General features: G+C 38.3%; 1 protein-coding gene across 2 annotated transcripts in view; it reads left to right on the forward strand.

The window, feature by feature from the left end:
* SNTG1 (syntrophin gamma 1) overlaps window positions 1-27,984 on the forward strand; it is a 564,503-nt gene that overhangs the window by 456,062 nt on the left and 80,457 nt on the right. For both annotated transcript variants that reach the window (XM_042924327.1, XM_042924328.1), the window contains exons 13-14: window positions 24,514-24,630; window positions 26,011-26,082. In XM_042924327.1, coding sequence (XP_042780261.1) covers window positions 24,514-24,630; window positions 26,011-26,082 — 189 coding nt within the window. The remainder of the gene's footprint in view (window positions 1-24,513; window positions 24,631-26,010; window positions 26,083-27,984) is intronic.

The raw sequence follows: 27,984 nt of genomic DNA on the forward strand, positions 1-27,984 counted from the left end.
GGCGGGCAGCTCCCCACCACACTCTGATTTTAACACTCATCTTGTAGCTCCAGCGTCTGTTGGGGTCTTGATATCAGAATGCATCCAGTCACATTTCTCTATTCTACTCGCTTCCAAAGAGCAAATAATATAGAGAAGTTGCCTGTGAGTGGCACATGTCATTTCAGCTCAAGTTGCATTGGTGAGTTCTAGTCACATGGCCACACACACCTGAAGAGAAGGCTAGGGGATGGGGCCCTTCTGGACACCTTATGGTATTCGTCAATTTCATTTACTAAAATGATCTTGAAACCTTAGCATTTTATCCTTGCTTGCTTGGGGCACAAGTGTCTTATGGCGAAGAAAATGTGTTTCTTGTTATATAATCATGTTCATTAAAACTTTGAAGTCTTTAATTTAGAGTTAGCTTTAGGAAATCTTGGGTTTGGTTTTCTCATTTTACAGAGAGAAAGATCCTAAAGGTTAATACAATTGAATATGTTCTTTCTGTTACCTCTGTAAGATAACCTGTTTGTTTGTTTGTTTGTTTGTTTGTTTGTTTGTTTTGAATGGGAATAAGTTATCATATCTCAAGAAGCTAAAAATATGGTCTTGGATAAATGACTTACCCGAGGTCATTAGAGCAAGTGAATTTTAGAATCAGACTTAGGGTACAGGTTTCATAAATATTTTCACTACAGTATTTAGTATAGTCTTTAGTTGCTGACTGGCTTCTATTTTATTTTTGATCCAAGCAAGGCACAAAATTGAACGCTTTATGTTATTGACATAGGGAAGATAAGGTAACAAAAACTCCCAGGATTAATTTGGATTGTTTGCTAATGTATTTAAATGAGTTATATCAACATTGATTTTATTTAGTTTTTCAAAGAGTTTATTCAGATCTATCTGCCCAAATATTATTTTGTTGTCTAATTAAAGTATTTTAAGGTGCAAGAGTTAATTCAAAATCAAATAGTGTAAGGGCACCCGGGTGGGTCAGTTGGTTAAGCGTCCAACTCTTGCTTTTGGCTCAGGTCATGATCTCATGGTTCATGCGTTTGAGCCCTGTATTGGGCTCTGTGCTGGCAGCATGGAGCCTACTTGGGATTCTCTGTCTCCTTCTCCCTCTCTGCCCCTCCCTGCTCACACTCTCTTTGTCTCAAAAAAAACAAATAATGTAATTCTTTGAATATTTCCTTTAATCCACACTAATACATTAAGGATAAATTGCTTGAGCACATTGTCTCAACACATTGATTCTCGATTACTTTCCAAAAGTATATTACCAATAATAGGATAGGCAGTATAATGGCCACCAAAAGGTGTCCATATCCTAATCTCCGGACCTATGAATATATTACCTGACTTGGAAAAGGAGATTTTCAGATATGATTTAGGTTGAGAACATTGAGATGGGGGCATTATCCTGTATTATCTAGACGTGTCCAATCAAATCATGAGTACTTAAAAGCTGAGAACCTTTTCAGGCTCAGATAAGTGAATGAGAGAAAGAGAACAAGAGAGTAAAGCGATGATGTGATCATGGAAGAATGGCCAAGATACTCTGCTGCTGGCTTTGAAGATAGAGCAAGGGGGTCAAATGATACAGAGTATAAGCTGCCTCTATAACCTGGAAAAGGCAAGGAAATAGATTGTTCTCTAAGGCCCCCAGAAAGGAGTGCAGCCTCCTGACATCTTGATTTTAGTCTCATAAGACGTGTTTCAGACTTCTGACCAAAATAACCGTAATATAATAAATCCATGCTATTTTAAGCCACTGAGTCTGGGGTGATTTCAGTAGCTGCAACAAGAAATGAAGGCAGACTTGGTATCTAGAAGTGAGGTGCCACTATAAAGTACCAAATCTATAATTATCCATTAGTTAGCATAGATTCAAAGACTCGTATGCCAATAATAATTTTCCTCATCTGCCTCCTGCTACACTTTTTTGAAGTGAAATGCAAGGGGGTAGAGTCCCAAGAATTTTTTTGACAGAATGCTGGGCGTTCCAATGGAAGTCGGTGGGGCAGGATGGCTTCTCTCCTCAAGGGTCTAAGTAGAAATTGCCCCCCTGAGTACTTCTATGTTCAGATGAGGCAGAAAAGCAATTATTATTTGAGGTCTTGACTTACTCCCGAGAATCTTCCTGAGATCCTATGAAAAGCCCTCTCCACTCCACATGAGGAAATAACCATAGCGTATCTCAGGACATCTACTTGCCAACAGAAGAAAACCCTGTCAAGCTGTCCACTTTAGACGCTATTTCACTTCATGGAGAATTAGTGTGGTGATCAACATTGGAGTTTAGAATAGAGCATGCTGTTATAGTGACAGTGTCCCTGCACCAACAAAATAATCAGATGTCTACAAAGTCATAAATATTTACTCTATGCACAGATTCCGTCTGTCCAGATCGAGACTCATGATTGATTTCATTAACTGAAGTTAGGGAAGACAATCACTGTTCTGCTCAAAAAGCTGAAAGCTCCTCATTGCTGTTGTTTGTTTGGTTTTAACTACTCAATTGTTGGAGTCTATATGATACAATTTCAATTGTGTGAGAACTTAACTACAGCCTGATATTAAGAAGAATGTATTATTTATGCAAATGTAGAAAGTAAAAACAAATGGAGTGCAACTTTAAAGTTCTATAAAAGGAAAAGCTAAATTATTCTCTGTTATAAAATCGTCTGTTAGTGACAGAAATGCTTTTCAAAAATAAAACTCTTGCCTTATTTCGATGGTTTATTTATTTTCACAGCATTCCTTTAGCCGGTGGCCTTTATCACAATGGGAAATTATGGCCAATGCCTCACTGAGCTCTCTAAATTTTTAATAATTTGATTTCCTTCAGACGCTTCTTTTACATATGGAACTTATTGCCTCTTTCTTCTTCTCTGAAATTATGTAGGAGAAAAAAAAAACCCGTCATGCCAGTGCAGCAATGAAATGAAAATGAATTATAAAATGTGTGATTTGATTTGATTGCTTCCATATTAATTTCAAATAGTATGTATTTTCTTACGCTACTAAGACATATACTGCCGATCGCACCCGAATCCTCTATGATCATGCTTTACCATGTCCTATTTGCAGAGTTATCCATATTCTCCATAGCAAAATATTCAATTACACCTCTGCTATAGTAATGTATATGTAAAGACACGTTCAAATAATGTATCAATTAGGGGTGCCTGGGTGGCTCAGTCGGTTAAGCGTCCGACTTCGGCTCAGTTCATGAGTTCGAGCCCTGCGTCGGGCCCTGTGCTGGCAGCTCAGAGCCTGGAGCCTGCTTCAGATTCTGTGTCTCCCTCTCTCTCTGCCCCTCCCTCACTCACAGTCTGTCTCTCTCTCTCAAAAATAAATAAACATTAAAATATATATTTTTTAAATGTATCAGTTAAACCCCCAGCCAGGGCCTATCGATAAACGCAAACCTGTAACTATTAACCAATCTTATTCTTTAGTGTATAATGATAGAAGACTTCTGATCTTTTCAACAAATCAGTCCAATGGAAGTTTCCTTTCTCCATAGATATTTATCGACAGAAGCTTTCCCGTCCCAAATCCCTGTGTATTACAACCGCTGACATACTCTCTTTGACTTTTCGTGGACCAATCAAGACGTGTGCTCATGTTCCAGCGGTTGCAAGTTCTTTTGTGACCGTGCCGTCATTGCAGATGTGCGAACACTTCATCTCACCGTCAAAGACGACTGTAGCAAATTGCCTGAGAAGTTGATTCGCCAATACAAAAGCAAACATTGACCATTTAATTAATACGGATTGATTTGCCTCATGGAAATCTTGGCGGTATGAGCTAATAATACATGCAGAGGAAGAAAGAAATTCGACTTCCTTTGCTATACATTCTGCCTTCACCTGTCAAGAGGAATGGCTTTTCTTACTTTGTACTATTTATACTCCAGGCTTTTTTCTTCCCTTCCTACTTTCTTGCCTCTGAACAGAGGTGGAAGGATTTATATCAACAGTTTAAGGTCAGTCCTCTGTAAATCCCCTTTTCTCTTAGTTCCTTAATTTAGTTTCTCACCTTCCTGTGCTAATTGAAACCTGGCTCTCCTGTGGAGAATTGTTTGATCTTGTAGTTCTCCCCAACTTCCTAGACTTAAGAGACAAGGCAAACGGCTCGCTCCCATCGCACCGTCCCTCTAATCTCTTCTCCATCTCTGTCTCTGTCTCTGTCTCTGTCTCTGTCTCCGTCTCCCCCCTCCCCCTGTTTCCACGGACATCCACTATCTCAGATCTCTGCTCATCCAGTGGTAATTTTAGTCCCTGGCTCATTACATCTCCACAATTAGTCCCTCAATACTTCTTTCCATATGAAAAAGGATACAGGACAGCGTCCTGGCCTTTCAGTTACTTGACCTGCTGTCATCCAATCACCTTGACATTCACGCTTTCTCAAAACTGTGCATCCTCGGTTTACCCCTGCACCGTGCCATTGTGAGCACCTCCTGTGCGATGATAAATCCAAACATGTGGCTGGCACCCTCCACCCTTCCACCTTAGCCCTGCAGGCATCCCAAACTCCAACATGCTCCGCACGAACGGAGTCTTGGACTGTTTGATCCCATCCTTGCATTTTACGCCCCTTACCTGATGTACATTCCACCAGTATTGTCATTGTCCATCAGTAAGCATTGTCATTTCCCCCAGTTACGTCTGTGTTCTCTCAAGGAGAAGAATCATTCACATTAAACCCAACCCTCCTTTTCCTCCGTGACTGCTCTCATTTAGCTAAAGAGAGCTAAAGAAAATCAGACAGCCTTGGTGATGCCTCCCATGATGCCTGATCAGTGACCCCCAAGTGGGCTCAGTTCTCCCTCTTCTCCAGTCCCTTCTTTCCCTCCGTTTTCAGTGAATCTCCGCTGGCTCTTTCAACCTCCAAACCACTGCCGTCGGCCTCAGCATCAGAAGACAATTTTGCTTCCTGCTCCACTGAGAAAATTGAAGCAATCAGAGGAGAGCCATGCACATCTGCCCACTCCCTGCAGCCCTGCGGCACGGCTGCTCTCCAGGAGCCTTGCGCCAGGAGCTCTCCCCGCACCCCCTGCGGCCACCCAGCCCCACGGCCTTGGAACCCCCTTTCCCTCTCCGCCCAGGGTCTCTCAGGACCGCTCTGTTCTTTGTTGTCCTTCAGAGCAAAGCAACTTGAAAGAGAGGCCACGTTCACTGTCCCCAGGTAGCCTCGCCCATGTTCTCCGGGGTCCAACCCAACTGCAATTTGTCCCAAGGTCACCAAGCAGCGCTGTTTTGCTAGACCAGTGATGGATTCGGTCCTCCTGGCATTTGAGTGATCAGGGGCATTTGATCTCTTTTCACTGGTCTTTCAAGACATCACAACTGCAGGAGTGTTCTCCTATGCCTTGTTTTCTTCCCTTCTGTGTGCCCCCCCCCCCGCCACCAACACCTGCTGCTTCCAGACAGAGTGTGGGGCCTCTCCTCTCCTCTGTATACATCCATCTGGCTTCCAGGCCTGTGGTACCCATCATAAACAAACGGATGGAGATTCCACGCGATGAGACTCGACCACTCCCTTGAGTGCACAGCGGTGTATACACTTTGTCTCTTAATAAGCCCACAGTTACCGGTCTTACAGTGCGTGACACTGAGCTCCGCTCCTGCTTTTCCCTCCAAAGACGATTTTGTTTTTGAGCCTGTCCCATCTCACAGCGTTCATCCCCCTGCTTCCGTTCTTAAAGGTCAAAAACCTTGTATCATCCTTCACTTCAGTTTTCCTTTCACACCTGATGATGAAATTCTACTTTCCAAATATGGTCAGAGTCCAACAACCTCCTAAGACCTCCCCCGGGGCCCATCTTTTGTGGCCTCCGTCCTCTCTCCCGGCATCAGGGCAATAGCCTCCTTCCCGCCCCCCTGCCTCTTGCCTCCCTTCTCTTTCGGTCCAGTGCTCCAGCTCAGACACAACTCGGACTCTGTCTCTGCTCTCCTCAGACCCTCCAAGGACTTACCATGTCACTCGGAGCAAAAGCCACAGCCCTCACAGTAGTCCTGAGGGCAGTTACTTCTAAGGGCACCTTGCACATCATCTCACCGTCCGTTCCCCTCTCCAAATTTCTCTGGCTTTCAAGGCCTCCCAAACCCCCCAGCCAAGCCCTGCATTTCAGCCTTTGCTTTGTTGGCTTCCCTGCCTTAGCTTTTCCCTCCACACGTCCACATGGGAAGCTCTCTCAGTTCCCTCAAGCCTGTATTCGGATGGACCCCCTGTGAGACCTTCTGGCAACGTCATCCAAAATCTCTGCCCCTTGCCAGTTCTTCTCATGTTTCCCTTCCTTCATTTCTTTACCTTGTTTCCCTTAGGACCCCTTGCTCCTTGACTTAACATATATTTTATTTCTTATCTACTTTCTGCCTTCCAAAGCGGAATCTAGTAACGTTACTGCACCGTGTATTTAGTTCACGGCTGTATCTCCGATACTTGTAACCGGGGCTTGACTCAATACCTGTATTTTGTCTGTGTGTTGGGGAAGATGTTCAAGTTACCCATCGTCGGAAAAAGTCACCTTTATGTGCAGAAATTTTGGATGCTATCATATCTGATAAATCTCCTAGCCAAAACAACAAAACAAAACAAAAGAACTCTTGAGTTTTACTCCTTGATTGTGAATCAAGATGGCCTAGAATTATTTTAATCATCAAAGAAAAGTCAACCCACGATGCACAATGTACTTCAGGTAACGCTGATGCGTTGCCAGAAAATAGCCACCCGATTTCCTATTAACATACTCAGCCTGGGCTGTTAGGTCTACCTGCTTTGTTGGGCTGACAAGGGTGTCTCTTTCTTCCTTTCCTGATTGCTACTCTCCAAAATACTTTGGCCCAGTCCCAAGCTGCTTAATTTCAGTGTCTTGAAAGGCAACTTTGTCGCCAACCCTTTGCAGTGACAAATCAGGGTAATTGCTATGGTTCCCCCATTTGAGGGGCTTTGTGCTTCTCCAGTAATTGCTGGCTCAGCAGTGGTTTTCAGGGAAGCAGCTGCAAGAGGGAAAGGAGATGGTTTTTTACAGCTGATATAAAAATAACAATAGGTTCATTGGTAAATTCACAATCAACCACGCGCCCTTCTCCCAAAAGTGAAGATTACATCTTTCTGCTTCTACCAGAGCACTCAGGGTACATGCAGCTCATTTTGTAACCTCTTTTTTCATTTAAAGCTCTCCTTGAGATTCATTTTATTAAGGTTTCTCTTAGATAAACAGTAACTCAGCAAAAGCCCCCACAAAAATAAGACCACCTGGTAAAGTATTTAGCAAACTGTAAGTAATTGACCTTACAATGGCGTTGGACCAAGGGATGATTTCCTAAAGGGGACAGACTTGGAAGCAGGCTGGCCTCCAGGTCATATAAAGGATGCCGTCAAATGAGAAGGGGAGTGAGCCAGTCCATGATGGTGCAACCTCAGAAGGATGCCTCTCCAAGAAGCAGCAGGTGTGGATACTGGGGGAAGTACACTGAGGTACACGGTGGACACAGTGATGTATGATATGTACACTGACCACTGATATGGTCAGTGTAGGTGTGGTTTTGTTAGAAATCTCCTGGAACCTCATTCAAGGCAGACAGGAAGAATTGGTAGGTGCTGAGGTTGCCGTCTGAAAGCATAGGAGGCTGGTGGAATATAAAGACGATTGTATTTGGGAGCTATACATCTCCTCTCCCTTGATTTAGGTACTTGAGATTCATTGTGAAGTTCTGCAGGGTAAGATGCAGACACCTAGATGAGGGGACTACCAACTCAGGACTCCTTGGTAAATAATTTTTAAATTCTTTTTTTTTTATTTTAACATTTTTTTTAACATTTTTAACATTTATTTATTTTTGAGACAGAGAGAGACAGAGCATGAACGGGGAAGGGTCAGAGAGAGAGGGAGACACAGAATCTGAAACAGGCTCCAGGCTCTGAGCTGTCAGCACAGAGCCCGACGTGGGGCTCGAACTCACGGACCGCGAGATCATGACCTGAGCCGAAGTCAGACGCTTAGCCAACTGAGCCACCCAGGCGCCCCAATCATTTTTAAATTCTTATTCTCTTGCCTTCTGTAGGTACTTTTGATTGCTAAGGCTTTGAGAAACATTTTTACTCCTAGATGCGTTTAGTCATAATATTTAAACTTCTGCTCATAAAGTGCACACACACATGTCAAGGGCTAGGAAAATGATCTTTTGGGGGTAGAAACATGGTTGTTATATTGATTTTGGACCAATGACTGCTAAATTCTTGTAATTCTGTGTTCCTCTATATAGCTGTATATCAACTACTGGCAAATCCGTATTTTGAATTTTGGTTGTAGTCATTCAGTTTTCATTTCCAGATACTCATTGTATTACTTTGGATTTTTCCAGTTACCTCCTATAATTTTTGAACTGGTCGTCTAAATTTCAAGTATATATATTGAGCAAAGTAGTTTGAGGTTCTGGGTCTGGTAGTTCCAAAATATGAATCCCGTGTGTGTGTGTGTGTGTGTGTGTGTGTGTGTGTGTGTATGTGTGTTTCCCCTGATTTATCCCCTGGTTTTCTGAATTGTATTTATTTTTGTCTCCTTTTATGGTTTCTAAATATTGGTTAAAAAGTAAATATTGCATATAAACATTACAGACATAATTTGAGCTTTGAGTGAGGTTATCTTCCTCCAGAGAGGACTTACTTTTATTACTGGCAAAATAGAATCAAAAGTATAGTTTATCTTATTTCAATCAGGATTGAGTGCTTATGAACGAGGCTCCAGTCTTGATGGGACTGGGCCCCGTATTCGTTTAATTTTACTCCTATGTTGTGGTATTCTGCTGATATTTTTCTTGGAAGGCTCTGAAACACATGTGTTACTTAAATCTTTGAACCTGCAGAAACCTACTGTTTTAGCCCCTCTGCAGTTGGCTGACAATGGACACAGGCCAGGGGCAAGTGGCCCTGAAGGAGACTCACGTCCCTGAGTTTTTCCCTTCGACTAAAAGGCAGGCTGATTAGGTCTTTGTGCCATGGTAACATTGCAGTACCTTTTAAAATCTTTTTATTCTCCTTTTAAATATTTTTTGCCTGTTGTATTCCAGTGGTCCCAGGAAGTAGATTTGGTCTTCAACAAGCTTCCTTACCATTGTTCTATTAGGAAATACCTGTTAACTGAGAATGCATCTTTCTCTCTCTCTCTCTTTCTCTCTCTCTCTCTCTCTCTCTCTCTCTTTCAAGTACTAGAATACTTTCATCATGGTTTCATCCATCATCATAAGTAACAGGCTCTGTTCTCAATAATACACAGACTTACCAGTTGTTGGGTCTACTCCCTGATTTAGAGATAAGTATGCCCAAAATTAAGATAGCTTTCACATCAGATAAGGGGTTTGTTAATACACAGAATGCTGGGTCCCAACCCCAAAATTTCTGATTCAGTGGGACTGGGATAGGACATGAGAATTTGCATTTCCAGTAAGCTCCCAGATGATACTGATGCTGACGGACCAAGGACGCCTCTATCACAAGGAGATCAGATGAGCAAGCTGCTCATTTTCACTTAGGCTGAGAAAGGGTTAGAGACAAATCTGCGGCCTTATGTTCGTAAATGTAACGGATTTAATGTGCTATAGTTATTTTGCTGCGAGAATATACTATTTGCCTCAGTTTTATTATTCATTATGAGCATGTTGTTACCTACTATATTTTATCTTCTTAAATGCCTTCCCTTCCCTTCCCTTTCACTCCCTCCAAAATACTGGGAATACATATTGTCAACCTTAAATAATACAAACGGCAATGTAATTAAACAAAGATGAGTTTATTTAAGAACAGCAGGAGAATTGCAATTTAGGACAAGCGAACTATGGCAAACCATAAGCAAGTCCTAAGAGACGGGGGAGGGGGGGAGGCTAGCTTTTATTAGGTGCTGGGACAAAACTGGGGAGGGTTGTGTTAAATAAGAATAAGTTTGAGGTGGTGGCTGTTGCTAAGGCATGTGGAATCTTGTTCCTGCTGGTCACATAGATTAAGGTGGGTCACATGTGCATGAACGCTCTCCTTTCATGGCTTCCTGACTCTATGTTAAGTGAGGTTTCCTTATTCAATTTTATGTTTCCTCTGTTTGGTCCAGATATTTCTCTGAAGGCATCATTTATAAAGCATCAAGTTGAGGTATTTTTGTCTATATTTGTCCCTCAGTGCTGGGAAAAATCTTTCCCAGGAGTCATGTCCCCGTGTTGGAGGAGGGAGGAAAGAATAATAATGACCAGAAATCATAAATGTCAATTCAGGTGCAGCAAGTGGTGTTGGCCATGGCATAGACTATTGCTCAGCTAAAGGATAATCAAAGATTATCTAATTATCAAAAAAAAAAAATTGGACAAAGTCTAAGGATCTTTGCGGGAGCAGCTCTTGTCTTAGAAGATTCTGTAATATCTTTTTAAGAGTTAAGGAGAGGTTTAAGATCATATCCTCATTTACATTTACTCCTTCTCAGGGAAGTATGGCCACAAAGGAAGTGAGTCTTAAACCATGAAGTCTCTTGGTAATTCCTTTCTAACTCAATGATCTAAATGCAGGGGAGTCGGTCAATGAAGTATCTTGTTTGTGGAAATTAGGGTCGCTGATAACCTAACCAGCTCTCCAGGCACCTGAAGTCCCAAGGAGAGTGATGAGCACCACACAGATAAATCCCGTCAGGGTACCAATCACTTCTCTGAGGTGGCGTTGTTAATGGACAGATGGGAGTTTTTGATGACGAATCTGGCAGTCTGAAAGGCAAAGGTTACCCTATTTAGTAATGGCTTGGGAGAAACAAATGATGGCATTATCTTCCCAGATCAATGCCAGGGTAAAGGAAAGGGGGAAAAAAAAGGAACAAAAGATTTCAAATTCAATTAAAGTAAGACATTTCGATCTGGTGTTTGGAGGAAGCAGTCTACCTGGGTTTCAGCTACTTCTCTTCCATCAGTTTGACTGAGACGTCTCCAACGGTTACATAGGACCAGATGTCAGATGGAAACTTCTTTAGCTGTGAGATGCATATCCAAGGTTTAAGGACCTAAAGTTTGCCTCTCATCTGTGTAATGAGAAGGACATGGTATAATCTCTTCCGAAGATATTCAAGAGCCCTCTTTGTTCTTAGTGATTCCAAATTAGTGGAAGAAAATTGGAAACGTGAATTTGGAAACTCATAGCCAGATTTTTGAGGAAAAGCAGGATCCAGTCCAATTTGCAGGTATATTAACAGAACCTCAAAGACAATGAACAGGATTAGAATCTAATACAGACTAAGGTATAAACATAATTTCTTCTCTCCATAATTATTATTACTTTAAAAAATAAGGCTGATTTGTTTGCATTAAACTTTGTCTTATTATTTACATAAATGCAGCAAGAATAATGATTGACCATATAAGCTCTTTTTCAAGACTGCTTTGCTGGAACAGTTTGCTTCGATGTAAGCAAATTACCACGTCGATTTTTTCCAAGGGGCTTTATTGGCTGTGAAAAGTCAACCTTAGTTCCTCGAAACTGTCTGGTCATATCTGACTGTATGCACATCTCTCTCAAATATGATATTCCAGTCAAAGACTTGGTAATATAACCAACATTTTTAATTGTGTTCTCTTACAAGGAGAATAGAATAGATTCTTATTGAACTTATGCCAATACCTATATTGTTATGTATAAATTGTTTTTTATAAATATGAGAATACTCACTAAAAGTTGCTGAATTTTAGAGAGAACAGGTAGGGAGAAAAAAAGTGTTATATCTTTGTTCATAATGGTATAACTTACAAGATTGTAGCTTAAGAATAGAAAGAATAAAGTTTCCTAAAATCTGGAAAAGAAAAATATTAGAGAACCAGCGATGTTTTAAACAGGAAGTCCTAAAAAATGTAATCATCTTCCTCAGTTAATTCAGTCCCATGTAATTTATTCTTTTTCTGTTTGAATCCAGTTTTTCCACCAGATCTGGAAATTTTTACCCAGTTAAGTGTTATGACTTTAAAATTACCATAAAACACTACTTGTCAAAAGCCATTTCTTTGAATCTTCTTAAAGATGCAATACTTTTGCAGGAACATTTTTCGTGAAAGTATCAGAATAAAGCAATAACTGTCTGTAAATGACAAAAGACTTAAAAATGGCATGGTTAAAAAGTTCCAATGAAAATTCATTCTAATGCAATTGACAAGGAAATTTGGTTATCTTCGTGAAATTCATTTTAAGATAATAACTAGAATTACAAGTGTTAACATTACATTAGGACATAACAGATCTTTAGGAATTTCTTATAGTTACTGGGACATTTATATCAATAACATATATCCACACTAACATACGGAAATAGGGCTAGAATCACCTATTTCACAATCCTTAACATGTAAGTTAACATGCCAAATAAGCCTAATTAGTTCAGTATCTCCCTTTTTATAAGGCAAGAGAACAAATCTTTTGAGATGGCACAGGGATCCCTGAAAAAAAAAAAAAAAACAAAGGTAGTTCAAGGCGAAAAGGACGATTATTTAGAATATGAATTTGGAGGCATTTTGTCAACAATATCAAAATGTTTGCACACTTGGTCAAACGCGATTAGGTCTCCATGAGACAATACTTAGCTATTTATTTAGCCAAAATGGCAATTGAAGACTTCATAAGCAAACACAGAAAGTTAAATCCTTGTAAAAAGCCTTAGTTTTTTTAAAACTGAACAGACTTAGTTTTTTTTTCCCCACAAGTCATCAGTGACCTGATAAAGACAAATTATAGGATCTTTGTTTTTCTAGGGAGATTGCATTAAAGGTAAAGAAAAACCTTTGTTTACAATGTTTTATTAAGAGCAGACCCATAAAGTAAGAAAACATTGTCCTTTTTTTTTTTTAATGTCTTATTTATTTCTTAGAGAGTGAGTGCAAGCAGCAGTGGGGCAGAGAGACAGGAAGACAGGGGATCCGAAGCTGGCTCTGTGCTGACAGCAGTGAGACCCATGCGGGGCTTGAAGTCAGGAACCGCGAGGCCATGGCCTGAGCTGAAGTTGGACACTCAACCTACTGAGCCACTTATGTGCCCAGAAAACATTTGCCTTTTAACAGAGAAAAATATAACTGTAATTTTGCACCAGCGTACCTTTTTAAAATTAAACTTTTAATTTTAATTCCAGGATAGTTAGCATATAGCATTATATTAGTTTCAGTGTACAATACAGCGATTCAGCAATTCTCATCATCATCATCAGCGCTTATAATGATAAGTGCACTCTTAATGCCGTTCCCTTCTTTCACCCATGCCCTTCCCGCCTCCCCTCTGATATGCTTCATTTTAAATGAGTACCCTCAGTGAAAGTTATTATCTTACAACAAGAACATATTTTACTTGAAGCATACTTCAGAATACATGGTTCTAAAAGATATATTTTAAATATATTTTAAATATATTTGTATAAATAAATATATGTATATTGAAAACATTCCATCCACAAAAAAATAGAGTACACATTTTCTTCAGGTACACACAGAAGAATCCCCTGGATAAACCACATAAAAAGAGACATAAAAATATTCCGAATGTGAGAGGACTGAAATTATACCAAGTGCATTTTCCAACCACAATAGTACAAAACGAAAGATCAACAATTAAAAAACCTGGAAAATCCACAGTGTAAATATTACATATTTAATATGTTAATATTGAACAACACGCTACTTACTGCACAAGCAACGGGCCGAGTAAGAAATCAAATGGCAAATCAAAGTATGTGTCAAAACAAAGAAAAAGAAAACACATTATTTCAAAACCTATAGGACGTAGCAAAAGCAGATGTTAGAGTGAAATTTATGCTATAAATGCTTGTATTAAGAAAAAAAGTTAAAGAACTTAACATTACACCACAAGGAACTGGAAAAAAAGAAGAAATTTAGCTGAAATTTAGTAAGGGAAAGAAATAACAAAGAAAAATCAAAAATAAATAAACTAGAGACCAGAATAAACAACAACATAACATTGAAAGTAATGACCAGTTTTCCCCCCAAAATAAACAAAATTGGCAATGTTTTAACTGCATTAGGAAAAAAAGAGAGAAGATCCAAATGTCAAAATGAGAAATGGAAGAGAAAACAATGAAATAGATAACCACAGAAATACATATGGTGATAATAGGTTATTATAGACAAGTATATACTAACAAATCAGATAACCTAGGGGAAAAAAAAAAAAAAAAGCAGTGAATTCCAATACCAAATCTTGAATCCAAGAAATAGGAAACCTTCTTCGACCAATAACAGGAATGAAAGTTGAATTAGGAATCAAAACTCTCCCAACACAGAAAAGCCCAAGACCACATGGCTTCATTGGTGAAACATTAACAAACATTAACAAAATAATAATAATTTATGGCAATCTTTATTAAAACCTTACAAATAATGGAATAGAAGGAACACATTCAAAATCATTCCATGAGGCCAGAACTACACTGACACCAAAGCAGGACAAAAACAACACAAGAACAAAAAAGTATAGTTCGGTATAAGTGTTTCTACTCTGACTTTCTTTTGACATCCATTTGCGTGATAAATGTTTTTCCACCCCCTCACTTTCAATCTGCAGGTGTCTTTAGATCTGAAATGAGTCTCTTGTGGGCAGCATGTAGATGGGTCTTGTTTTTTTATCCATTCCGACACCCTATTGATTGGAGCATCTAGTCTAATTACATTCAAAGTAATTATTGATAGATATCTATTTATTGCCATTTTATTACTTGTTTTGCCACTGTTTTTTGGAGATTTTCCCTGACCTTTTCTTGTCTGTGTCACTTTTGATCCCTTGTTTGCACTCAAAGAATCCCCTTTCATATTTCTCGCAGGGCTGGTTTAGTGGTCATGAACTCCTTGAGTCTTTGGGAAACTCTCTCTCTCTCCTTCTATTCTGAATGATACCTTGCTGGATAGGGTCCTCTTGGCTGCAGATTTTTTCCCATTCAGCACTTTGAATACATCATGCCCCTCCCTTCTGGCTTGCCAAATTTCAGTTGAGAAATGTTCAGCTAGCCTTCTGGATTTTCCTTTGTAAGTCAAAAACTTCTTTTCTTTTGCTGCTTTGAAGATTTTTTCTTTTTCACTGTATTTTGCAAATTTAATTACAATATGTCTTAGTGTTGGCCTGCTTTTTTTGATTTTGATGGGAGTACCCTGTGCCTTGTGGATCTTGATGTCTGTTTCCTTCCTCCCCAGGTTAGGGAAGATTTCTGCTATTATTTCTTGAAATAAATTTTCTGCCGCCCACCCCCCCCCGCCCTTCTTCTTTTGGGATTCCCGTAATACTAATGTTATTACATTTGATGGAGTCATTGGGTTCCGTAAGTCTATTCTTGCGTTGCATAATTTTCTTTCTTTCTTTTGTTTAGCTTCATTATTTTCCATGATTTTGTCTTCTAGGCCACTAAGTTGTTCCTCTGCTTCTTCCAGCTTGTTGTTCATTGCATTAAGCCTGTTTCCAATATTGTTTATTGCACTCTTCATCTCTGATTGATTCTTTTTCACTTTTTTATCTCTGTGGTAAGGACCTCCCTGCCCACCCCAGGTTGTTTGCCTGCCTTCTCTTCAGGAATAGGGCAGTGCCCTCTGAGCTCTACTGAAGCCAAGCCTAATGACCTTTAAAATTCCAGGCTTGGGGCACCTGGGTGGCTCAGTTGGTTAAGTGTCTGACTCTTGATTTCGGCTCAGGTCATGATCTCAGGGTTTGTGAGTTTGAGCCCTGCATCGGGTGCTGCTCTGACAGTGCGGAACCTGCTTGGGATTCTCTCCCTCCGTTCTCTCTGCCCCTCTGCTGCTCACTCTCTCTCTCTCTCTCAAATTTAAAAAAATAAATAAATAAATAAAATTCCAGCCTTGAAGGGGCACCTTGATGGCTCGGTCGTTCAAGTGTCAGACTCTTGATTTTGGCATTGATCTTGGGATCAAGTCCTACACTGGGCTCTGCTGAGCAAGGAGTCTGCTTGGGATTCTCTCTCCCTCTCTCTCTGCCCTCCCCTACTCATGCTCACTCTATAAACTTAAAAAAAAATAAATGAAATTAAATTAAATGAAATTAAATGAAATTAAATGAAATAATAAAACAACATTCCAAGGGTTAATCCCTGCTAGTTAGTTGCAAGAACACACGACATTCAGCCCCTCGTGTTTTCTAAGTCTTGGCTTTGAGGAAAAATTCTCTGTGTTCCCCTGTATGCATCTCTGTCTTTCGTCCTTTTCTGAGACTATGGCTCCCTCTCCTCCGTGGCAAACGTGATCCATTTCTCCCCTAACCCACATCTCCACATTTCCTACCTTCTTTGATGTAGTCTCTTGTCTCCCTTTGGGTATGGGGTTTGTTCTGTCAGTCTTAATGTGGATTTCTGGGGTACTTAGGATGATTTAATAGTTATCTAGTGGTGTTTGTGGGAGGAGACAGGCCCAGGGTCCTCTTACTTTGCTGCCTTCTTGGAGACAACTTGCACCAGTGAACTTTTGATACTAAAACTCATTTTAAAATAAATTCATTTTAATTCTAGCCAATTTGACCACACATTAAAATTCTTTTTCAAAGATTCCCTTTCCACACACATTCTACAACTTTCTTTTTTTACATTCAGATTTCATCCTGTATTTTCCCTCTTTAAATAACCAGCCTCAATTTAGCACAAAATTACTTTCTCTTCCCTCAACAAGAATGTATTTCCATCCCTCATGCTTTCTTTTGCCAAAAGCATACATCCTACTTTTCTTGCATACAGAGATGCTTCCCTTGTTATTTCTACTAGCTTTAATGACATTATGAATTAGAATTCTTAACTTTAGGAACTTTAAGAAATAAACAATTATGAACTATCTTTTACATTAGCATCGTGTGAAAATATAAATACTTTTAATGATTTCTAGAAACATGCTTTTTTTGATAGAAAATTTATCAGCATAGCATAATGCATGTTTACTAATAGACTCAAATATCTTTAGTTTCTCTAAGGGACTCTGTACTGACAGTGTGGAGCCTGCTTGGGATTCTCCCTCTCTCTCTGCCCCTCCCCTGCTCATGTTCTCTGTCTTTTTCAAAATAAACAAATAGCTTAAAAAATCCTTTAAAAGATAAAAATAAATGAATACTCATTGAATTTAAGTTATCATTTAACTTAACTTTGAGGTTTCAAGGTATATTAAAAAGTTGGGGAAACTATTTTAAAAGTTCACCTAAAAACTTTTTACCCTACTTACATCTGTTTAATATACGTGTTCATAACACTTATGTTTAGATTACCCACAAAAATTTCATGAGAAATTTGACAAAGTCATTCATTGTTCCAAGCTGTTTTTCTTACTGACAAATTTTTTGACAGGTAACACAACCTAGGTAGAATAGAAGTTGTCTGCAATATATATCATTGTTGGTGTGCTGAATACATGCCTATTTTAATTAAAGCAAATTTAAACTAGCTTTTATTTGTCAAAGACTGTGCCAAATCATGTGACCCTGAAAAGCATTTGGTTTAGTTTCTATTATATTTTGAGATTTTTTTATGAATATTAATTCATATAAGTGCTTATTTCTTTAAATCAATTAAATAGAGATCATTTACAAATCAATTTTAGAATACGATCCAGCAGTAGAAAATACCATACATCTACAATACACATTTATAGACACACTTAAGCATACAGACAGATATAAACAGGGGTCTTACAGTTTCCATTTTACCAGTTGTAATAGAAGTTGTTTCTAGGTTGTTTTTCTGGTAAATGAGGCTGCCCATTCATTCCATTGGCTAAAACAAAGTTTAAATGATTTTTTATCTTTTGTTTTCCTTCTGGTAAGAATTACTTCCCAGAAGTTTGTACTTTAACATTTACATCTCAAACACACAGGGAAGAATGCAAGTGATAAGCCTTTTAAGATAAGCAGGGATGTTTTGGGATTTATAAAAATGAATAGGTGAACTTTTGACTGCCTCTAGAATTGCATTTCTAGTTTTGCAAAGATTTGAAAGATAAGGGCAGTTGATTTCAATTCATCAAATAATTGGTTTGCAACTTAAATAACACAGTAAGTTAATTCACCCATCCAACTGCAGTATCTTCAATTTGTTTAGGGGAGAAGGTCAAAAAAAAAAAAAAAAAGAAAAGAAAATTCTTACCAAGTTTTGAATACGAGCTATGGTCACAGATTCAGTCAGACTGGTGGTCTCCCATCTTATTTTCTCTTTGTCTAATTGCTATTCTCAGGAGGTAATCCATTTACAAAAATTTTTGAGGATCCTCTCTGGACAGTGTTTTCAAAATATGGTTCTAGAAATAGACATCCATATGCCAAAAAAAAAAAAAAAAAAAAAAGAATCATGACATAGACCATACACCCTTCACAAAATTTAACTCAAACTGGATTACAGACCTAAATGTAAAATCCAAAACTATAAAACTTCCAGAAGATAACAGGAGAAACATCTAGATGACCTTGACTATGTTGATGACATTTCAGAGGTGACACCAAAGATTCTTTCCAGGATCTAGGAAAGAAACCATTGCTAACATGGAATTCATTAAAAGCAAAAATATTTACCTTGCAAAAGACCATATCAATAGAATAAGACAAGCCACATATTGGGAGAAAATATTTGTACAACGTATCTAATAAAGGGCCATTATCTAAAATATACAAAGAACTCTTGAAACTCAGCAATAAAAACACAATCCAAGTAGGGGCGCCTGGATGGCTCAGTTGGTTTAGGGTCTGACTTCGACTCAGCTCATGGCCTCACAGTGTGTGAGTTTGAGTCCTGCATCAGGCTCTGTGTTGATAGTGCAGAAAACAACCCAATTGAGAAATGGGCCAAAGACGGTAATAGATACCTCACCAAAGAAGATATACAGAAGGCAAATAAACATATGAAAAGATGCTCCCCATTACATGTCATCAGCCGAATGAAAAGATAAAAGAATAATATACCAGTACACACTTACTCCAATGGCCAAACCCCCTGCACTGACAATGCCAAATGCTGGCAAGGATGCGGAGAAGCAAGAACTCTGCATTGCTGGTGAGAGTAAAACATGGGGTAGCCATTTTGAAAGATAGTTTTGCCATTTCTTACGAAACAAAATATACTTTTACCATACATTTCAGCTGCCACACTCCTTGGTATATACCTGAATGAGTTGAAAACTTATGTCCAGGGGCGCCTGGGTGGCTCAGTCAGTTAAGCGTCCGACTTCGGCTCAGGTCATGATCTCACAGTTTGTGAGTTCGAGCCCCGCATCAGGCTCTGTGCTGATGGCTTGGAGCCTGGAGCCTGCAGCCTGCTTCACATTCTGTGTCTCCCTCTCTCTCTGCCCCTTCCCTGCTCATGCTCTGTCTCTCTCTGTCTCAAAAATAAATAAACATTAAAAAAAAATTTGAAAACCTATGTACAGATAAAAACTTGCAAATTGATGTTTATAGCACCTTTGTTCGTATTCCCAAAACTTGGAAGCAGCCGTGATGACTTTGTGGATGAGTGGGTAAATAAACTGTAGTGTATCCCAAGAATGGAATATCACTCAACACTGAAAAGAAATGAGGTGTCAAGCCATGAAAGGACATGGAGGAACCATAAATATACGTTAAAAAGTGAAGGCCATCAATCTAAAAAGGCTACATACTGTATGATCCTAAAGATATGACATTCTAGAAAAGGTAAAATAATGTAGGCAGTAAAAAAATCAGTAATTTCCAGGGATTGGGGAGGAGGGATGAATCAGCAGAGCACAGAGGGTTTTTAAGACAGTGAAACGATTCTGTATGATACTATAATGGTAGATATGTGTCATTAAGCATTTGTTATACCTATAGAATATGCAACACCAAGAGCGAGCCATAATGGACACATGGACTCTGGCTGATAATGACGTATCAATTGTTCATCGGTTGTAACAAATGTATCACACTTGTGGGTGATGTTGATAGTGGGAGAGGTGCACCGGGTCTATGGGAAATCTCTACCTTCCACTCAATTATGTTAAATGGCCCTAAAAATTAAAGTATTTAAAAGAGGAGAAATAATGTAAAATAAAATAAGTTTTAAAATAATAAAAATTTTAAAAATAAAATGTTGCTGTGCAGTGCAAGCTTTACATATCAGGTGTGTTTTCAGCTAATTACACACGCCATTTAAAATAAACAAGTTTATGCAAATCAAAACCACAATGAGCTATCACCTTAACACCTGTTAGAATGGCTATCATCCAAAAGACAAGAGATAACAAGAGCTAATGAGAATGTGGAGAGAAGGATATACTTGTCTACTTTGGGTGGGAGTGCAAATTGGTGCAGCCATTGTGGAAAACAGTATGGAGGCTCCTCAAAAAATTAAAAATAGAGCTTCCATATGATCTAGCAATCCCACTTTTGGGGGTATACACAAAGGAGATGGAAATAGGGCCTCCAAGAGATATCTGCAACTCCCATGTTCATTGTAGCATTATTCACTGTAGTCAATATATGGAAACAAACTAAGTGTCCATTAACAGATGAATGGATAAAGGGGATGTGAGACATATATTCATCGTTGAGAAAGAAGAAAATCCTGTTTGACAACATGGATGGAACTTGAGGGCATCCCGTTAAGTGAAAGAAGCCAGGCAGAGAAAGATGACTACTTCATAGTGTCACTTATATGTGGAAAAAAAAAAAAGTCAAACTCATAGAAATAGAGAGTAGAAAAATGATTGCCAGGGGCTAGAGGAACTGGGGAGAGGTTGGTATAAAGGTGCAAATGTTCATCTAGACACCCCCCCGCCCAGGGTCTGAGGATCGAATGTATAACATGGTGACGTTAAGTAACACTGTATTGTGTAACTGAAATTTGCTGAGAGTAGAACTTAAGTGTTCTTATCTATTTAAATAAAATACACACATATACGAGGTGATGGATGTATCAACGAGATGGGAAAACTCCTTTCACAGTATATGTGTTCATCAAATCATCACAATGTGCAACTTTAAATATCTTATAATTTTATTTGCTGATTTATACCTCAATAAAGGTGAAAAATAGGCAAGCTTCTAAAATCTTTATCTTATAATTATACATATGGAAGTCCTCCTGTCATTTCATATGCAAGGAAAACCATTCCCTTTTAATTATCCTTGCTTCTAAAATATCCCCTTTGAAATACTCATGCCTATATTGTCCATTTGGGTTTTTAAATTTTTTTAAAGATTAAGTGATACAGTTTTTCTTTAGAATTATCATTTGCTGTGACATGTGTGGGAAGCATTTACTAAAAATGCCTAGGTCTCCTCAACCTTATAATTATTTCACAAGAGTCCTGGTAATGATGAAAATCAAAAAGCGCCTTAGAAATCTCTGCACAATTAAGAACTTTGCTTCCTTGTTTTGGAACAGAAGATGATAAGGGCAATCCTTGGCCTGGAGAGCAAGCATTCCCTGGAAGAAATCCCCCTTACAGCTCTGATAATCCCATTTTTATTAGCTATATCCTGAGCTCTTCGCCCAAGGCTACACTCAGTTCAAAATAATAAAATTGTATTCATTGATATTTCTTGAAAAATACCAGTATCTCCTTCCTAATATTTCAGCTTCCGGCAAATTATAGAGGCAGGAAGAGACAACAAACTCAAATTTCATAGCCTTAAGAAGCTGAAATATTTCCTTTTCATGGTTATGTATACCACTCGATTCTTTTTTCTTCTGCCAATACGGAGAAGTCATAAGCCTAGAGAAACTATACGTTTTATCAACATGAGTTTAAATGAAAGACTCTGACCTAATTGTGAAATGAAGTAACGATTGAAGGTGATATAATCTGTAATAATTAAAATTCTATCCCATTGCAGTGGCCCAATAATGACAGTGCAATTTAAACCGTATTTATCAGAATACTTTCTTCCTAGAATACTCACAAAACTCTGTTATTTTAAGGTTGTTATAAAGCTATTACTAAGAACACACATTGCGTGCTGTTTTAGATGAGTTTTTGTAAAACATAATGCATGGAAGGAAAGCTCGTAAGTCAGAGATGTGCATCTTGATTATTCAAAAGCCGAACCCCTGCGTAACCACATTCTAGGTCAAGAAAAGCAGATGGCTAGCAACTCACATTTTCTCCCCAGGTTGCATTTTCCCAGTAACAACTAGCTTGTTGTCTTCTAACGTAACCATTATCCTGACAATTATGGTGGTGATTGTCTTGCTTCACTCTAGTACTTTTTTTGTTTTCCCAACCAGAAATGCGTTCCAAAAGACTCGTTTATCTGAAACAAACTACTTGTATGTGTTATTCCACGTCTCCTTCCTTCAAATGGCATTATGTTCTGTGAGATTCATTCATGTTGTTCCGGATAGCTCTAATTTACTAATTTGCCTGCTGTATTTATTTTACCATAAATTATCGCTAGTTTCATCTATGAGATATTTTGAGGATACACAGTTTATTAATATTTCAAACTATTGATACATAGTTGGGACTAAGAAGAAGAACCTGCACGAATATTCTTATACATGCGCCTCACTGCACATGTATGCACAACTGTGTTGAGTTGATGTTAGAAGTGGAGAATCAAACTTACCAGATTTACACAAGCTTTTACATTACTGCATGTCCTCAAGAAAATGTGTCTTTTCCTATCTTTTTGACTATATCCAGTTTGGGAGATACACAGGAAAGGCGTAGTGTTTTAAAATTGTATTTCTTGTAGTTTAATGGCTTTAGGGCCTTTAATTCATTTTGAGTTGAGTTGAGTTTAATAAATTTTTGCATATGGTGTGAGATAAGGATCTAAAATGATTCTCTTGCATGTGATTATCTAGTTTTCCCGAGCCGTTATACATCCCCCATTGTGTATTCTTGATCTTTGTTGGAGATCAGCTGACCCTAAATGCATAAATGTATTTCTGCGTCTCTCTTCTGTTCATTAGTTTTATCTGTCTGTTTTGACGCCAGTATCTTACTGTTGTGGTTACTTTGTTTTGTAATTTTTTTTAATGTTTATTTATTTTTGAGAGAGACAGAGACAGAATGTGAGTGGGTTAAGGGCAGAGAGAGAGGGAGACACAGAATCCGAAGTAGGCCCCAGGCTCCGAGCTGTCAGCAAAGAGCCCGATGCGGGGCTCAAACTCACCAGCTGTGAGATCATGACCGAGGCCGAAGTCAGATGCTCAACCGACTGAGCCACCTAGGCGCCCCTTGTTTTGTAATATTTTTTGAAAGCATGAAGTAAAATGTCTCTAGCTTTGTTCTTCTTGCTCAATATTGTTTTGGTTATTCAGTCTTTTGTAGTACCATATGAATTTTAAGATATTTTTTTCTATTTCCATAAGGAATGGCTTTGGGACTTTATAGGGATGATATTACATCTGGAGGTCAATTTAGATATTAGGAATATTTGTTTAAACTAATTCTTCTAAAAAATAATAATAATTCTTCTAAGATATGAGCATGGGAAGTCTATTTCTCTGTGTTTTATTTCTCTCTGTAAGTGAGCTGATTATTTGGAATTAGCCTCTAGGCTGGACGTGGCTAGGCTTGGGTCCAGGAGGAAATTCTGGCTCTGGCCGGCTCCACATGATTCCATCTTGGGTATGCTTTCTTCATGGCAATGGCAGAAGCACAAGATACTAACTCCAACTTACTTTTGTCATGTGCATTAATACCACATTAGTCATGACAGATCTCATAGCAAAAAAAAAAAAGTCTAAGAGTAGGAAAGAACATTCTGTCAACCATAAAACCAAAGTAAATGACATGATCTGGGAAATATATCCTCCCAGATATGTCTACCACATAACGTTGTGGTAAGAGGTAAATGAAATGACGTATGTGTACACATTGTCAGGAATATAAAACTCATTGAATAAATGCTTATGTATATGTTTGAGCTTCAGAACAATCAAATGATTGGAGGAGGAGTGGCTTATCTCCCATGATTTCTTTTTGGAAATTGATCCACCAATATTTAAGATCTAAAGACCAAAGAGCTGTTGTCATTGCCATTTGATATATGAATAATGTTTGAATAATCTATGTTCATCTTAGATTGGTGACTAAATCAAGAAAAGCTATCATCCCATCCTGTCAGGTAGAGGGGAGATGTGTATACCACACCAGTGGTCATCACATAGGGTACCTCTTTTTGACTTATCTCCTTTACCCTCTTAAATAGTTTTATCCTGGGAGCACATCCTCATTGTAAAATACCACTAATTGAGAAACAGATAGGATAAGTCGACGAATTTCATTACGAGGAAACATTTTTATAGTAGCGGTGGTGGAGAGGGGGAAATATAACTCATGCCCAGTTGGACTGCATAAACAAATGCTTGATAAGTGCTGATGGAAACGTAAGCTCTCGGGAGTGGTTCACATCCACTTATTGGAAAGCTTATGTGGCGTATGTATTGTTTCTCATCAATTCATTTGATAATGTTATGGGAGAATTAAAATACCCAAGATACACAGAGTACGCATCTGTAATGAGACTTTTGTTGACAGCGAATCATATTCCATTTTCCTACAGATAGTCTACATGGGCTGGTGTGAAGCACGGGAACAGGATCCTCTGCAAGATCGAGCATACTCGCCAACATTTCTAGCCCTGAGGGGATCCTGTCTTTACAAGTTTCTGGCACCTCCGGTAAGCGTTTTTGTCCAACAGTTTTTATTTTTCCCGTATTATCATGACAGAGTGACATCAATTTGATAATGGTAAATAGCGTATTACCAATATACAGTAAAACCGTGGATCGCGAGCAACCTGTTCTGCGAGTGTTCCGCAGGGCAGCAGACATTTCTAGTAAATTTTAACTTGATCAACGAGCGATGTCTTGTAATACACGTGGTACGCGACAGCGAGTGTCACATGATCATGACTTAGCCAATGGTTCTTGAAATTTGCCTTGATATACAATGCTTTGGATTACAAACATGTTTCGGGAACGAATTATGCTCGCAAACCAAGGTTTTCCTGTATTTTGCAAATAAGATACAGGGGAAAAATAGAAAACAGCTCAAATGTTTCTGAAAATATCTTACTAAAGATATATGTTCTGGCGTTAAATATTTACTTTATAACCCTGGAAAAATCTAGAAGGCATTTCTGTTCAGGCATTTATGAGAGTCAAAATGTGCTTATTATCTATTTGACACAGGTATGTCTAAGTAAAAAAAAGTAGCATTTTAATATCCTGTATTCTAGTCATTGGACTTTGTATTAAGTACGTATGGGTACCTATTGCACCCAAGGTCTTTCTTTTGGAATCATGTACCTTATACAACAGTAGATTCTTAATAAATATTTATTGAATATGAATATCAATTGCCAGACCACTCACTTACAGGTGTAATATTACATAGGGTTTTGGAAATATCGAATCTGACCTGCTGTTATTTTGAATGACTATGTCTCTACAAAGTTCAAAGCACCCAGAAAGCAGGAAAAAAAAGCTATTAATATTTATACATTTTACTATATTCCTACTCTGAATGATTTCATACGAGTAGACAGACAAATGCATGTTTCAAATGTAAGAAAGTGACCAACTTCATCATATTGTTTGGTGTCCTCACAGTGTTTAAGGCGATCACATCTTGAAATAACTTCTTGATACAAATAATGTCTTTTTAAAAAATTAAAGCCAGTGTTTATATTTAGGACGCTTCTTTGTATGTAACTGGTTGGTAAGCTGGGAAATTACTGTACGTGAGAAATATAAATCCTTGGTATTTTTATGTAAATCATACAGTATTTAAAATACATACATACGTTGGGCAAATGGAGATGGTTACACATAACATAAAACATTTGCTGAAAGAGGAGGAGAAATGGCAATAAAGCCTAAGAGAGAGGACACCAAAACACCACACATGGACCTCTATGAAGATAGCTTCACAACTGAGACCATGTACTGCAGGTGGGAAAGTGTCATGGTGTGCCGTATTATCTAAGTACGATAAAGAGGGAACTAGGGAGTGTGTTTCGACAACAGGTGACATGTCAGTTTCTCATCTTTTCAAGGTGACAACGTGGGACTGGACCCGAGCAGAGAAAACATTCTCCGTGTATGAGATTATGTGCAAGATTCTCAAGGTATGATCAATACGTGGCGAACATTTTCAGGGCTCTTCCTTAGCAGTAGCTCTGAGCTCATAAGTGGCCTGTGAAAACAAATGGGGCAGCGGCATAAAAGATAAAGACAGAGAGAAGAAAATATACATATAAGAGACAGAAGGCAGAGAAGTATATAAGCATCCTCATATCAGCTGGAGTAATTAGGAAGCAGATACTGCAGTCCCTCGATCTGGGGAGAGGAAAGGAAGAAGCTTGGTAGGAGGTCATGGAGGGAGAAGCCGAAAGTTCGATCGAAAATAGTCCTAATTTAAACCTCAATTATTATCATCTTTGTTTTTTTTTTTTCTAAGTAAAATACAAAAGGAAAAGTCTTGGATACAACTTTGAATGAGAAAATGCAGAAAATATAAAGGCATGTGCAAAGAAAGATATATATATTTTTTAATCTCAGAATTAGGTTATCTATCTGAGTATGCAAAGAATATACGCTTATAAACCAAAGTCCTGTGATATACACAAGAGTATTGGACTAGGAAGTTATGAGAATTCCGTAAAATTCCAAATGGTTTCTGTACCCATTTTTAAGAATCAGAATGGGAAAAAAAGAATCAGAATGGGAATAATTTATAAAACCTAACTAATAATCTACATGCAGTTTCTACTCTGGGGTCTGTAAGCTTGGAAGTACTACAGATGAAAATTAAATCTTTGTTCAGGTTGACCTTGTTTGTGTAACCAAGGAGAACTAAGTTCCTTGCATTTTCTATCAGTTATTTTCTTCTAGTTAAAGGGTCAGTAGAAAATGCTGGAACAGGTGAAACGTAAGTGAAATGCATCAGATGTGTCCTGCAGCAGAAAAACCGGCAAACAAACACGATCACCTCAAAAGGGGGCATAATTTTTCTTCCCCATAAAATAATCCTTGACTAAAACTGACATTCAGAGCAGCACAAGGGCTAAATGAATGTATAGGTCATTGTTTGCTCATCACTGGGTATGGTTTTAGTTCTATTTAGGGATTTATGGAGGAAGGGCAACTCTAAGCTACTTGAGTTGGTTGTTAGTAAAGAAGGCTCCGGCAACTCCTAAAAGATGTACTGGTGTCTGAAGATAAGGAGGACATGCTCAACTCCGTTTTTTTTCAATAATTACCAAAAGGGCTAATGAAATTCTAATTGAATCTAATTGAATGAGATTCTAATTGAATTTTTTAGGGAAAAAATGGTGGCATTAAGAAGAAAGAATTAAAGAGAGAGACGGGGGAGACGGAAGAAAGGAAGGGAGGAAGGAAGCATGAAAGAGGGAGAAAGAAAGATACAGAAAGAAACCCAGAAGCTCACTCCCCTACAAATTATTCCCTAATCATACATTAATTTGTCCCTTCCTTAGCCCTACGTTAATGTAACTTTATCATAGTAGTAATCCAGCATGCATTTCTGTATTCTTATGTAGACTTAAATTATTTCCTAACCATTTTCCAAGTAGCTACATGGTCTTTATAACCCTCTCAAAAAAAAAAAAAAAAAAAAAAAAAGCTGATTGAACATCTAAAAACAATTCAATTTATCATAATATTTGAAATAAGGACAATATAAGGACAATTTTAAAGGAGAGAGAGAATATGTGTGGCTCCATATAAACATTCAATATTTTATTTCTTTTAAAAAATTTTTGCAATATTAGAATTGTATGGCTTGTAACCTTTTTCATGTAAAAATATGTCTTAAGATTTTTTTTATGTCGATCAATAGACTTAGAAAAAAACTTTGACCTTTTGGTGGATTTCATCTGTCCCATCATTTGGCCATATTTATTTAGTCAGTCTCTTACTTTTGCTGTTTAGATACTTCCTCATGTGTTCTATCAGACATCACAACAATGACTCTTTGATTTATATAATAATGGTTGAATATTTGATGT

Source organism: Panthera leo, chromosome F2, assembly GCF_018350215.1.
Source record: "Panthera leo isolate Ple1 chromosome F2, P.leo_Ple1_pat1.1, whole genome shotgun sequence".
Classification (NCBI taxonomy): Eukaryota; Metazoa; Chordata; class Mammalia; order Carnivora; family Felidae; genus Panthera; species Panthera leo.